Source organism: Bactrocera neohumeralis, unplaced genomic scaffold (assembly GCF_024586455.1).
Source record: "Bactrocera neohumeralis isolate Rockhampton unplaced genomic scaffold, APGP_CSIRO_Bneo_wtdbg2-racon-allhic-juicebox.fasta_v2 cluster09, whole genome shotgun sequence".
Taxonomy (NCBI): domain Eukaryota; kingdom Metazoa; phylum Arthropoda; class Insecta; order Diptera; family Tephritidae; genus Bactrocera; species Bactrocera neohumeralis.
In genome coordinates this window covers 30,711,422-30,725,726 of record NW_026089622.1, presented here as the reverse complement: position 1 = coordinate 30,725,726, position 14,305 = coordinate 30,711,422, and the positions used below count along the sequence as shown (strand labels likewise).

The following is a 14,305-nucleotide window of genomic DNA, read 5'->3' as shown; positions in this document are numbered from 1 at the left end:
TCAATATAAGCATGCATATGTCACTCAGAGAATGCTTTTTTACATTCTCTGTGTGACTTTATATATTTTGTATATTTTTCTACAAAGCAATTCTCTTTATTTATTCTGTCATTTTACATATACAGTGGACCAATAAAGTTTACATACACCTAGTTCTATTAAATTTCAACACGTTTATTTGTTTCAAAATGGATACATTTTGTGGTTTTTTTCTATCCATTTCATGATATGTATATTTAGCATTAAATATAGCATATCAAAATATTTTTTTTTTTACACAAATAAAAAAAATTTAAGTTAAAGCTTAAAATGAGCATAATTTATATCAAAAAAGTTTACGTACACTTATGATTGTTTATATAAATCAAAAGTAATTACAATACTTTTAACGGGTTTTGGCCTACATTTTGTTGCTATTAGTGTCCCTAGACATCGTTGTATGCTCCCCACTCAATTTTTAGTATTATTTCCGGATATTTTGACCCATTAAGTCCATGATCCAGCTTTTTGGCCTTATTTTGATGAAATTCGATGTTTTCGAATACGGTTTTCCAAAAAGTTCCAGATATTTTGAATAGGATTAATGTCTAGCGATTGCGGGACCTATGGAGTTATTTTTATTTCCATAACAACCATTCACGTACAAGATAAGTTGTGTGTTTTGGGTCGTTATCCTGTGGTAAATAGAAATGGCTGCTATTAATAGCCGATTTAAGCACAGTTAAAATTTAAATCTTTTTCTTAAAATGCTCAGATACATATGCTTATACATTTTTGAAATGTACACAAAAAAATAAATCCCCAAACAGTAAGGAATTTGTTGAAGAGTGCTGGTTATCATAGACGAGTCGCGCGTCGTAAGCCATACATATATAAGGTTAATAAAAAGAAAATGTCGGCGTTTGCTAAACAATATTTAAACAAACCGTATTGGTTTTGGGAAAACATTGTGTTCACCGACGATTCAAAACTTAATAAATTTGGTTCGAATAGATCACGAAAAGTGTGCAGAAAGATCAATGAAGAGTCGCAAGGACAAAATGTATTGCCAATGGTAGAGCACTGTGGGGGTAATGTAATGGTTTGCGGGTGTATGGTTGCATCTAGAGTTGGACATTTGGACTTTATTAGTGAAAACATGGATAAGCATATGTATCTGAACATTTAAGGACAAAAATTTAAATTTTAAGTGTGCTTAAATCGGCTGTTCATAGCAGCAAAACCAATTTCCAACAGGATACCGACCCAAAATACATGTCTTATCTTGTACATGAATGGTTGTTATGGAAATAAAAATAACTCCATAGGTCCCGCAATCACTAGACATTAATCCTATTCAAAATATCTGGAACTTTTTGGAAAACCGTATTCGAAAACATCGAATTTCATCAAAATAAGGCCAAAAAGCTGGATCGTGGACTTAGTGGGTCAAAATATCCGGAAATAATTCTAGAAATTGAGTGAGGAGCATACAACGATGTCTAGGGACAGTAATAGCAACAAAATGTAGGCCAAAAACCGTTAAAGGTATTGTAATTACTTTTGTTTTATGTAAACATTCATAAGTGTACGTAAACTTTTTTGATATAAATTATGCTTATTTTAATCTTTAACTTTAATTTTTTTTATTTGTGTAAAAAAAAAAATATTTTGATATGCTATGTTTAATGTTAAATATACATATCTTGAAATGGATAGAAAAAAACCACAAAATTTATTAATTTTGAAACAAATAAACGTGTCGGAATTTAATGGAAACGGCGAATTCCTTGATCTGATTCTATCAGCTCTGTTAGCCGCGCAATCGAACCATCATACAGATTTTGATTTGCACCTTCTCTATACTTTTAAGTTCTCTGGTTCAGCTGACTGGCAGTGTTCTTGTAGGAATGTAACGTGGGATCATTGAACAAATAAGGAATGGCAAAGTCCGGATGTAACCGAATATTTTATATAGTTGACACACTGAACGTCATAAAGCTTGCTTGTAAAACGAAAATCATTATTTATTTATTTATTTAAAAAACCATATGCCAATCGGCTTTATACATCGAATAGGTAGTAAAATATACAAAATTAAGTACCAAAAAAAAAAAAAACTGATATAGAGATAAGAATGTGGAAAGTGTTATAAGTATATACACAATCGGATGAATGTAAATAATAAAATAGTTAGTGGTAGATAAACAGTACATTTTTGGTGTGCGAGATGATTAATGGAGTATATGAGAGTGGAGGTAATTCATATATAATGGTACAACGCCAACCGGAACTTTGAAAATAGTGTAATAGGTATATGGGATTTAAGAGATATGTTCATCCGGTCTTATTTATTTATGGAAATACCACATAGATACTACTTACATTCTACATACTAATAATATGCTCTAAATTTCATTAAGTCCACCGAATGTTCAAAAATCGTGAAATTAATTAGTAAAATGAGGGCTTGGGCAAATTTTCAATCGATTTTATTTTTCTTCGACATAAAGATACATTACATCAAAACACGCTCACTCAATTTAATTAAGATAACTCACAGATTGACCGATATCTGGTGTATAAAGTCAGCCGAAAGTTTGAAAATCCTTCTATTGGGTATATGAGATAAGATAATCCCTCATCCGAATCAACCCATTTTTGATATACAGGCATACTGTTATCAAGAAAAGAAAATTGTATTATATGAAAAATTGTGTAACAAAGGGATATTTACCAAACTTTGTTGAAATCTGTCGAGCAGGTCCCGAGAAGTAGGTAAAATTAAAGGTCATAATATTTATTTATTGATTTATTTCGCTTTAACAAAACCTTTATATGCGGAGAAATAACTCCATTTTTACAATGCTGGTAGAAGCGCTTGTCCTTATGATCTTAAATGCTTTAAGAGGTATGGGAATTACACCCACGTCCATTTTTTTCAAAATTTGATTCCTCGCTCCTGTGAACCTCTGTGCCAAATTACAACTTTGTATCTCTATTTAGTGCTTAGTTATGTCACTTTATAGGTTTTCGTTTAATGGCGTTTTGTGGTTTGATGGTTCGATTAGTCCCATTTACGAACTCGTCAACTTGTTTTTGCCTTGAAACCAGTGCACAGTGGTCTGTATCTCAGGTCAGTATGGAATCAGCAGCCAAAAATACTTCCACTGCGTATATAAAAGTGAAACTTTTGCCAAAGCTTTTTAAAATTTCCCTCCCGTTTCCCACTCCGCCACCTCCCGATGGTAACAAATTTTAGTTAATTATATTAAATTAAAAAGTTGATAAACCAAAAAAGAAATTTTTTGAATATTATTCCACTACATCAAAAAGTATGATAATTAAAATTGATTTACTTTTGCATGATACTTTCTTTGACTAATGATGAAAGAATCTAAGCTCAAAAGCAATCGGTTTAGAAAGTGATGTGTAGCGATCCATTAGTTCTTTCTTGTATGCTGGAGTCGATACATCTTAACGTCTTAAGAGCTCTCCAATTGAAACTGGTGTATATTGAATAACATCGGGAGCGTGAATTAAAATTTTACGGACTGACGAAGGAAGATTAGAGGACTTATTCCTTTCATTTATATCATTTGTGACGCAATGTGGTCCAATAATTTTTTTATCTCAACTTCAACATCAGATTCTGAGACCTTTATTTGCTCAGGATAACTGTTTTTCCTTAAAAATGTTATCATAGCAGGGTAAAAAGTTAATATAAAGTTTTTCGTTAACGAAGCTTCTAATAAGTAGATACTGAAGCTTTATTAAATTTGCTTCGGTGATAAGTGATTTTACTTCACACATTTTCTAAATACCAAAATTCATAAACATATAGGCGTGAAAGTCAGCTCAACCTCTCTGATATATGGTGAAACGTCGCACAGTGGGGTAAATGGTGCTCAAAATGGAGATTAATTCCCACAAGTCTTCTAGTTATGGAAAAGTTATTTTTTTTAGTTAATTAATCATAAAGAAGTAAGAAAATAATGCAATTCGAGTTTTTTGATTGTTTTTTTTTTATATCTTAAAAAACAAAAATATGCTGAACATCGGTTTTCTAAATGTGTAATTTTTTTAAGCTTCAAATTTTATTTAAAATATTTAAACTGTTTCTTCATCACTATAATCATATTCATGATCATTGTCGTCTTCGCTTGAATTTTTATCATCGCCTTCATCATCATCAACTTCATTATTATTGCCACTCTCTATCACGATAAACTCTAATGCTTCTTCGGGTAAATCCTGCACTTTTTTTTTTGGTAATTTTCTTATGGTTGATATAACGGGGTCAGAACTGATTAAAAGTCTTTTAAATATGTCTTCATTTGCTTTTTTTCTGCTGCATTTGCGAGAAAAATGTTCTCTAAAATTCTTAAAATCTTTGTTTCGAGCTTCCTGAGCTTCTTCTGATAATTGTCCGATTGGCAAAATAGCGTCCGATATTATCTATGGTCCATGGATAAAATATTTGTGAAGTGTTGGAGGCATGTTATACCAAGGATAACATTCAACGAAATATTTTGCTGTATTTAAAGCGTAGTCACGAAACTTCTGTACCTCAATATCGCGCCCACTAGAAACAACTACTAGTATTGTATGCATCTTTTTAATCAAATTTATGTCAACTTTAGTAATTGCTGCTGACATCTCGGGATTTTGAAAGAAACGCCTAGCTGTATTGCCATCGTTAGAATTCCCAAAGCCAGGTTTCGGTAGGTCAACAATCAGACCAATTTTATCATTAAATTCTTTTTGAATCCGTGCTTTATTTTCCGAAACTAATAGTTTCTCGCTTTCTGTTCGAGCTTGCCACTTTTTTATAGATAATTTATATGATAAGTGGAGAAGACATTCAAAGAACCTAATCCACCCATGAAGTATTGAAAGCCCAAATTGTAAATTTTCTGTTTTTACAACTTTTTTCACCATTTCATCAATTTTATTAAAATCTTTCGAGCTAGCTCCACATAAATAACATTTTTGTGTAGATGTTGTTTCTGTTAATGCGTTGCATACTTTTCCATCAACCATAGATAAAATTAAATTGTGTTTAACTTGGAAATGTTTATTTACATAAGGTATAACCGAATTAACAAGATTTCGTATTTCTATACCAACTCTTTCGTTTTCAGTTCTAGAAATAGCTGTGGACTCTTTTACAAATTCAATTTTTAAAGGCCTGCAGAGCCTGGTAGAAGCTGGGCGCGGATTTTGCCACATAATTTTGCTTCCACAAATCAACCTGATTGGTACAATACAGGTGATGAAAACGCTTGCTTATATGAGCTGTGTCCAGAGCTTCCATCGAATCCCCACTTAGTGTACAAGCATAAATTCGTCATTTCCTCATCGTTCAATGTTTTAATTACGTTATTTTGGGCTAAAGTTATACGCTCAGTGGTATGGTCTAAAAGGGCTTGCAAGCTTACTTGTGCTGAAATCTCGCAAAAATGCATGCTCTCACGTCTAGGATAACAATCCTTGTATGCTGATTGGACATATGAATAGCAAGGAAACCTATCTGGAGCAGATTGCCTTATAACATTGTACTGTTGTCGAGATAACTTTGCTTCCACCAAAACAAATAAAGGGTCTTCTTTGGTCATTTGCTGTGATAGTGATGATTTGGAAATACTTTTATGAAATTTTTTCGCTCTCGATGGTGAACTTGCAACCTCTTTCACTATCGTTGACGCTTCCACTTGCCCTGAAGCTCTAAAACTCATTTGTGCAGCATAAGCTAATAAAGGCAAAGGCACACTATCTCTTAAAAATTTACTTTTTTTTGGCTTCGTTTTCTCATTTGATTCTTCAAATGAAAGTTCTTTGCGGCCACGTTTCATTCCTTATGAATGGGTGAAACCTATCGAAGAATCCAGCCAACTTTGGTTTATTCTAAGGAAACGCTCTTCATGCCTATTGGCTCTGCTCCAACGAATTTTAAATTGACAAATAAAGGTTTTTATCCTGTCATGAAACTCTTTTATAAATTCATCAGATGGCTCAATACGCTTTTTCAATTGCTCTTTTAAAAATTCAAATTTTTCATTAAATTTATCACAGCCAGAGTTTTTCATTATGTCATAAAGACTTTTGACGAGGAACCCAAATTACATTAGAACTGGTTCCTATAAGGAAGGTAATAATATTGTTATCCTCTTTAAATGTAGTTAATGTCGGTATCGCTTTTACCATGTTAGTTAAATATATGTACATCACTATTGTTATTTCTCTCGACTGCACATGACATACAAACATTAGTAATACAAATTGCGCGGGAAAAAACAATGTCGGTTATCATGATTTTACATATACCCTAAACCTTAGATAAGAACCTTATGCCATATTAATTAATTATTACAAAATGTAAGAAATCAAAATTTTATTTTAAAAATGTATGTGATGATGTTTATTATTATACATATGTAAGTAAAACACGAATTTTAGACTATTCCAGAATATTTGCATAATGCATAAGAATGCATTTAAACTGCCGCTTATCGTAACGTAGGGTGTGAACAAAGCAAACAGCCATCCACTGAACAACAAAAACAATAACAAACCCTTTTTTTTGCAATTGCTTTATTTGTTCTTCTTCTGCCTTGAGAAATTCATGTATATATGACCAGGTAGTTCGCATAAAGAAATGCATATACTGAGAAAGTGCGCAGTATTGGCGCAACTTTTTTTTTTACAAAAAGAAACTACAATAGCCATAGATTACAGGAATGAAACAAGATTTGCTTTACCCCGCTTAACTCACAACTATATGTCTGCATATAAGGTCGAAATTCCAATATTTTAAGGCTTTCGCCCAAAAAAAAAATTAAAATACTTAGAGACACATAAAAACACAAATGAAATCTTTTTGTATTTACTAAATTACCTGAACAAGAAGGCTCCATTACAATTTTCTCAAGATTTGTCCAGTTAAAGAAAATAAAAAAATTCGAAAAATGAAAAAAATCACGTATATCACTGTGCGCACACAAAAAGAAATAAACTTGCAATTTTCAGAGAATATTACAAGAAAACTGTAATTTTTTTGCAAAATATTTGTTCAGTTAGTGATGTAGAATTTTATCTACTTTTGTTTGATACCGAAAATTTACTTGTACCTTGAATTTTGATTTTTGAATTAATCTCCAAAATCGACACATTTTACCCCAATGTGCGTCGTAGCTTCCGTCACCCTTAAATTCTCTAATTTTAGCTGCTTCTTCAAGAGGTCTAATGCCGATATTAGATTTAGATCCTGGTTGTTGGTTCTCATTGTGGTTGTTATATGTGTATATTTTCTGGCTATTTTATTTATTTTATAAATTGGTATCGACTTTTTTGTTGGTTTATTTATTTATTTTTCTAAATTTTGCTTCTTAGAATTTTTTTTGTAACTTTAATTAAATATAATTTTATAACATGTGGCGATCCTTTTCATGAAGCATTATCAAATAAATTCTATAAATATGTTTCAAAAATAATTTGCAAAAGAGTAATAATGCATAATTCTTTTTTAAACTGTTTTTACTAATTTTTTTGCCACGGAAATATTTTTATTTTTCATTATATTTACACCTTCACTTGGCCGTTTTACTGCTTTGTGTTTGTTTTTGTTTTGTTCTGATAAAGATCCCTTATTCGACTGCGGTAGTTCAATAACTAAGTTTTACAATCTCTGTTGAACTTATAATAGGTTTAACTTATAAAACTATATATATACCAGAGAACTCCAACGGGTAATAAATTTTTGTTTATACTTAAGTACTGATCCGTTACTCTGTCTGATTCTGTCAGTTCGGCTCATGTACACGAAGCACACCGTTTGTCTTCAATTCGGCAATAGAGAACAACTTTGAATCACTAGCGATCAGCTTATACCTGATTTGTTTGTGAACGTTCGCATCAGCAGAAAATACCCGAAGTGATGCAAACTCATGCTTCAATGTTTAAAATGATGGACCTTCTGTTTGTACATTATATCATCCCTAAACACTGATTTATTGGTGCACTTCTGTTTTATTTCAAATACATTTGTTTGTATATACATGTATGAATGTATATGCATATGTTATATGTATAATGGAAATTCCATCGAGTCATGCATACAACAAATGTTTGTTTTATGTAAGTATGTACGTTCTCGATGGATTTTTCATTGTTTACGCTTCGAAAATTTGTAACATGCGCACATTTTCAATGCTGATCCATTTGTTGTCACACATGATTTAAATTAGTCCAGCAGAAAAGTGTTGCTGTTTGCTGTACTCATAGATTTACTCTTTGATCAGTGGTCGGCATGAGAGGATCTGTCACTGTGTTGGTGAGCACGAAAAAAAGTAGCCCAGTGAGAAATTGGAATTAAATTTAAGCAAATGTTATAAATAATTATTATTATAATGATAATTAACAAAATGTCTTTTGAGGATATATTCCCTATTATCTTTAAAAGACTTGGAACATAAAAGGCATTGCATGACACCAAAGGCATTTATAATCATAAAATATTTCTCGCAGGGCATATTTGGTTTTGCGCTCTAGTCTTGCGTGATGTTTATTCGTTGCTGGCTCGACAATGACAGAGCGTAAGTGGACGTGTGAAGTTAGTTTGCACAATTGTGCTAAGAAATGCCGACCACTGTCTTAGATTTACTTTTAGTTTACCCAAAGTTTCACATCACTTCAAACAATCGTCGCAACGCTATGAACTGACATGATACGATTGGAACCGAAGCCAGCCACACCGTTTACTCGATCGTGATTGCCGAAGAACAGATTGTTCGTGTTGCATCAGATCAGTTGACGCTGGCGGTTACTCGAATTGATCAAAAATGTTGTCTATGCTGAACTGAATTGATTTAATTGTGTTTTTTGCACGACTGTTTATTCTGATTTTATCATACTCGTTGCAGCTCTCTGATATATACGGAACTTTAGTTCTATCTTAGTTCTTATTGTTAAACTTCAGTTTAACTTGTCGCGAGAAAGAAAGAAAGAGAAAATATTTTTAGTTGACCAATTGACTTTAAGTAGTTTGGAGTAGGTCGGTAACGTTGACGTCGACATCATTTGGTTATTGCAGTTCTTATGAACTGCAGTTGCATTGACATCGGTCGTACAGTACGGCATATTCGTGCAACCGACAGTTTTGCGTCTATCTTAACTGTATGGAAGAAAAGTATTTCTCGCACTATTAATTTGGACGTTGCTTCCACGGTATGTGGCATGGTTGTCGTCGGCGCCAAATTTAAATATTATAAACGAATAAACGATGATTTTCGAGTAGTCGATTTACATAAGCGAACCAACATGTTAACTAGATCGCTCGTAAATTGAAAATCATAAAACGATACAACCAAATCATATAAAAGTTCCCCCTTTTCATTGAGGGTAGATATGGGATTTTAAATCTTTTCTATCGTTTTAATAAGGACAGCTACTACACGCCTGGCTCAGGTGTGGCCAGAAAGGGTGTTCCTTTGAAAAAGTGCCCGATTCAATCCGAATTAAAAATGTTGGCAATTCTTCATATTTGATCTTGTAGTTTTGAAGCTTTTTACAGCTGATCCTCACAAACCATCCATGTAAAGAGCGCTTTAGGCTTCTTTCTGGAACATACTTTTGTTTATTCTTAGGTGAAACTTCTTTAATAAAATAAAGAATCGGGAAATTCTGTTATTCAACGGAACCCATTCCACCAGAGGGTGGTGGTGGCGAGATGTAAAGGATTGCACCCTCTTGTACCCAGATCGGCACGATTGTCAGCACTGGTTATGTGTTGCCAAATAATTCAAGATTGGTAGACTTATTGTTTGGCCTTTGCTACTACTACTACTAATAAGTGGCTTGTGGCCGCCATATCGGTGTGTGTGCGGACGTAGATGCAGATACAATATGGCTTTACAGAGGCGTAACAGACGCTGTACTTTGGTACAACATTCGGAAAACTTAGTATCCATGGCGAAACCCCTCAAATGGGTTGAGGCTGCTCGACTTCGCAGGGACCGGAAATATGGTTGTCTGCAGTACTATCTCCAGTGTCCTTGACGTGCCGACAGCGGATCTCGCAGGACTGTTATAGCTAAGGCTGTAACTTCCAGATAGAATATTATCTTCAAACTTGTATGTTTTCGACTTGGTGTGTTCTGCCATTTCGTGAAATGTTCGAATGGCTAAGTATGGAGGATTTTTTATACTGTCCGGATATCAAAAAATCTATGTTTAAGTTTCTTGTTGCTGCTTGGGGTCTTCTGGAGCTTCGATTTAGGTCGTGTTAAAGGTGTTTTTGTCCGATTATTATTTTTTCTACGCTTTCTGCAATTTCATATTGGGTAACTAGATTTTAAAGCCAATTATGTTTGGTTACAATTTCACAATACATACATAAAATTGTGGATCTGGCCACGCGTTGCTGTGGTATACATCTTATACTATTGTTCATATATAAACTATTTAATACCGTGAAAATTGTATTTAGGAATAAAGGCGAAAACTTTTTGTCCGTATAAAAATCCAAATGACTGTACTTGAGGTTTAATTTTGAATATGTTCATACAAATAAATTTCAATGAAAAAATAACGAAACTAAGGCTGCTTTCTCAATGCCTGCCTCTCAATTTCTGTCCAGTTAATAGAGTTGCCCGCTTAATAGATTGTACTTACTAAACATCAAAAAATTGTGAGATGTCCGCTTAATAGAGCGTCTATTTAATAGGGCTTTCACTGTATTTTTTATTTATGAATCTTATCCTATCTTTTTAGTTGGTTCGTACTGAACCCAGTGTGCTAAATTTTGCTGAAATCGGTTCAGTAGCTTAGGAGTCCATCGTGGACAAACAACGTGACACGTAGATTTTATATATAGAGATTTTGTAAAAGAAGTAAATGCGCCAATCGCCGTCCATTCTTTTGTTAATGTTGGTGTGGGGTATAGACCAGTTGTGTAATCCGCAAGTGTGGTATCATCGTGAATGTTGTGTTGATACTTGGTGTAGTGATGTGGAACGTGAGTTGTGAAGTGGTTAATATGATGTGTCAGTGTTGTGCGTCTGAGTAATGTTGTGTGACCAAAATCAATAAAATTATCTTTGTATGCGCTTTTATGATATGAAAAATGCACCTGTACAGGGTGTTTGAGCTTCGGTCCAGCCAAAGCTAAAGATTTTTCCTGTTTTTATTAAAAAATAATTCAACAATGTCGTAATGTTGCAAATAAATTAACTCTCTGTTATTGTACCTGACAGTTTCTTACGCATATTGAAGCTTTCTCTTTACACAACATATGACAACACTTTTACAGAGTAATCACATAACCACATATATTATTAATACTTAATTTTCTCTATTTTAATTACAGCTAAGAATATTGAGTTATTACTAAATTCTCTATTAGTGATTGAAACTCCTCGTCAGTATCCTTCATACTAATCTCTTATTCATAATGGATAATTCAAATTTATTATTAGTCACGGCAAACGTTGGGACTTTATTCGAAGATGTAAGTACATACTGCAATAAAAAATTCTGATTCGGTTTACAGGAATATTTCAAAATATTAATTACCGTGATAATAATATATACGTTAACTTATGCATCTATTCAAAAATAATTTAAATATTTATTAATCATTAGCTTCGTTGTTTTCTTTATTCTCAACTGTCTTCGTACCTCAATATACAGTAGCGATAAAATGTTAGTTTTTATATTTTCAGATATATGTACATGCATATATGTACATTAGGGTGATTCAAAAAAAAAATTTTTTTTTTTTTTTCAATTGGTACTCGCAAAAATAGGTTCCTAGACACCTCTAAGAAAGCCTCTCCAAATATGAGTTTTTAATTGTAACGGGAAGGTCCTCCGCCTAACGGTTTTCTATTTTTTCTTATTATCAGATAGAAAAATTTATATCTCGCTTCCAACTACTTGAAAAAATATCTTGTTAATTAGGTTTTGTAGGAAATTAAATGCTCTAAAATATGGTCTCTTATGATTTTTTCGTAAACCCAACCGTTTAAAAGATATTAAGGGTTGAAATTTGACTATTTTTGGAAAAATTCTTTTTTTCTTATTAATTTTATAACTCAATGAAAAAAAATTATTATGAGTGATGATACACATAGTTTTGTAGGAAATTTACTGCTCTATAAAAATGGTCCACTACGATATTTCGATTAAGTTAAGCGTTTACGAGATATTCATCGTCAAACATCAATGCATATTAAGGTGGATCAAAAAAAAAAAAATTTTTTTTTCGTTTGATACTCTGAAAAATAGGTTCCTAGACACCTCTAAGAATACCTCTCCAAAAATCTATTCATAATAATTTTTTTTTATTGAGTTATAAAATTAATAAGAAATAAAAAATTTTCTCAAAAATAATCAAACTTTAACTGTTAATATCTTTTAAACGGTCGGGTTTACGAAAAAATCATAAGAGACCATATTTTAGAGCATTTAATTTCCTACAAAACCTAATTAACAAGATATTTTTTCAAGTAGTTGGAAGCGAGATATAAATTTTTCTATCTGATAATAAGAAAAAAATAGAAAACCGTTAGGCGGAGGACCTTCCCGTTACAATTAAAAACTCATATTTGGAGAGGCTTTCTTAGAGGTGTCTAGGAACCTATTTTTGCGAGTACCAATTGAAAAAAAGAAAAAAAAAATTTTTTGAATCACCCTAATATACATGCATATACATGCATATATACATATGTATGTAATAAATAATTAATGCAATTAAAGTAAATTTTTTTAAATTATAAGCCGTCTGCGCTTCCTCTGTTTTATTTATTCATCTTAATTTAACGAAAAAATTACAAAATGGAATCATTGGTAATATTAGGGAGATTTCTTGCAACGCGATAAACTGGCAATAGTATCAATCCAAATATAAAGTAAATGTGACTGAATTACGCACCCCAAACCAAAACGTTTGCAGTGCTTCATGTTTCTTGAGATTATAATTGGGTTTCCGTCAAATACAATTCATTCCATCGGAAACCGATGAACTTATTTTTCCGCACATTTAATTGGTTTAATTGGTTGATCATTGTTCAATTTGTCGTTTTGCTTAACATTTTCGTCCAATCACTTAAAGCTAAAGTTTTTAAAGTTAAATTAAAGCAAATTACATAAAACAATAAGTGAAAGAGAGTTTTTCTAAAAATTAAGTATCGTTAATGATGCGATTCGATACTGCGTGAAATCAAAATTTTGTTGGAAAATCAGAACCTTGAAGTGGTAAATAAATATAAAAAATACTAGCCGATACGGCCATGCGTTGCTGTGGCTAAGGTAAAGATTAAGGTATATTTAAAAAAAACTTAACAAATAATTTGCAATAAAAAAGTATTGCTACTGTTGAAGTTTGATCACACTGCGCACGGTGTGTAAAATTTAATCGGTTTAATAATTTAGGAGCCTCGAGGTGAAACAACGTGGCATGTAATTTTAACGATAATTTTATAAACTGGTTTTAAAATTAATACTAATTTAGAATTCAGAACAGATGTAAAAGAGCAAATAATAACTGAGAATCGGGCACTTATGTAATATATGAATAAAGCTATTAGCAAATTATAATTTACCCATAAAAAGCGTCGTTAGACGACAGTTCCTCGAAATTAAGAATGGTTACAAAGTTCTAATATCATAAATTCAATTTATCATTCTTGCTCTTTGAAATATTCGAGAAGGGTAAAAGACCGTACTTATTGCCTAAATCATTACTGCCAAATTGTTTTGCTTTGTACAAATTTGAATGAAAGTTGTGCTTGTACCCGGGATTTAATTAGTTTCGACTAATTGTCGTCAGTTGTCGCTTTTTTTTATTAATTATAATTTGCTGATAGCCATATTCAAAAATGAATTCTTATATACAGACATAGAGGGTATGTACATTCTACACACTTCTCCATTTACATAAGTAAGTGCCTAATTTTCAATTTTATTATTTACACTTTTACATCTGATTTGAATTCAAGACTGGTATTATTTTAAAATGAGTTTTGGAATTTGAATTTTTGATGACGTTGAAATTTGATTTTTGATAGTGCAAACGCAAACTTAGCTAGCCGCTTTACATTCAAGTTTTCCAACAAATTTTTCCATATTTTTCAACAAATTAAAAATAAATTACCAATTATTATTAACTCAATACTCAATTTAATGCAATACCTTCAATTTTACCACAAATTAGAACAGATTTTATTCAACAAAATTCAATTAGCATGGACATGTTCAGATCCAAAATGGAATACAAATTATTTCATTTGCAAAAATAAACAGTTTTTTCGCTCATTAGATTGAAAAT

The 14,305-nt window shown here is 32.2% G+C and overlaps 1 protein-coding gene across 7 annotated transcripts in view; it reads left to right on the top strand.

The window, feature by feature from the left end:
* The window catches only part of LOC126764065 (inositol polyphosphate-5-phosphatase A), a 721,948-nt gene that overhangs the window by 81,756 nt on the left and 625,887 nt on the right, over positions 1-14,305 (top strand). For 6 of the 7 annotated variants that reach the window (XM_050481826.1, XM_050481828.1, XM_050481827.1 and 3 more), the window contains one exon: positions 11,345-11,485. The exons of the other annotated variant lie outside the window; for it this stretch is intronic. Coding sequence is in view for 3 of the 6 variants with exons in the window: in XM_050481828.1 (XP_050337785.1) it covers positions 11,429-11,485 (57 nt within the window). In the remaining 3 variants the exon portion in view is untranslated. Of the gene's footprint in view, positions 1-11,344; positions 11,486-14,305 lie in introns of those variants that run through there. 7 annotated transcript variants of the gene reach the window in all.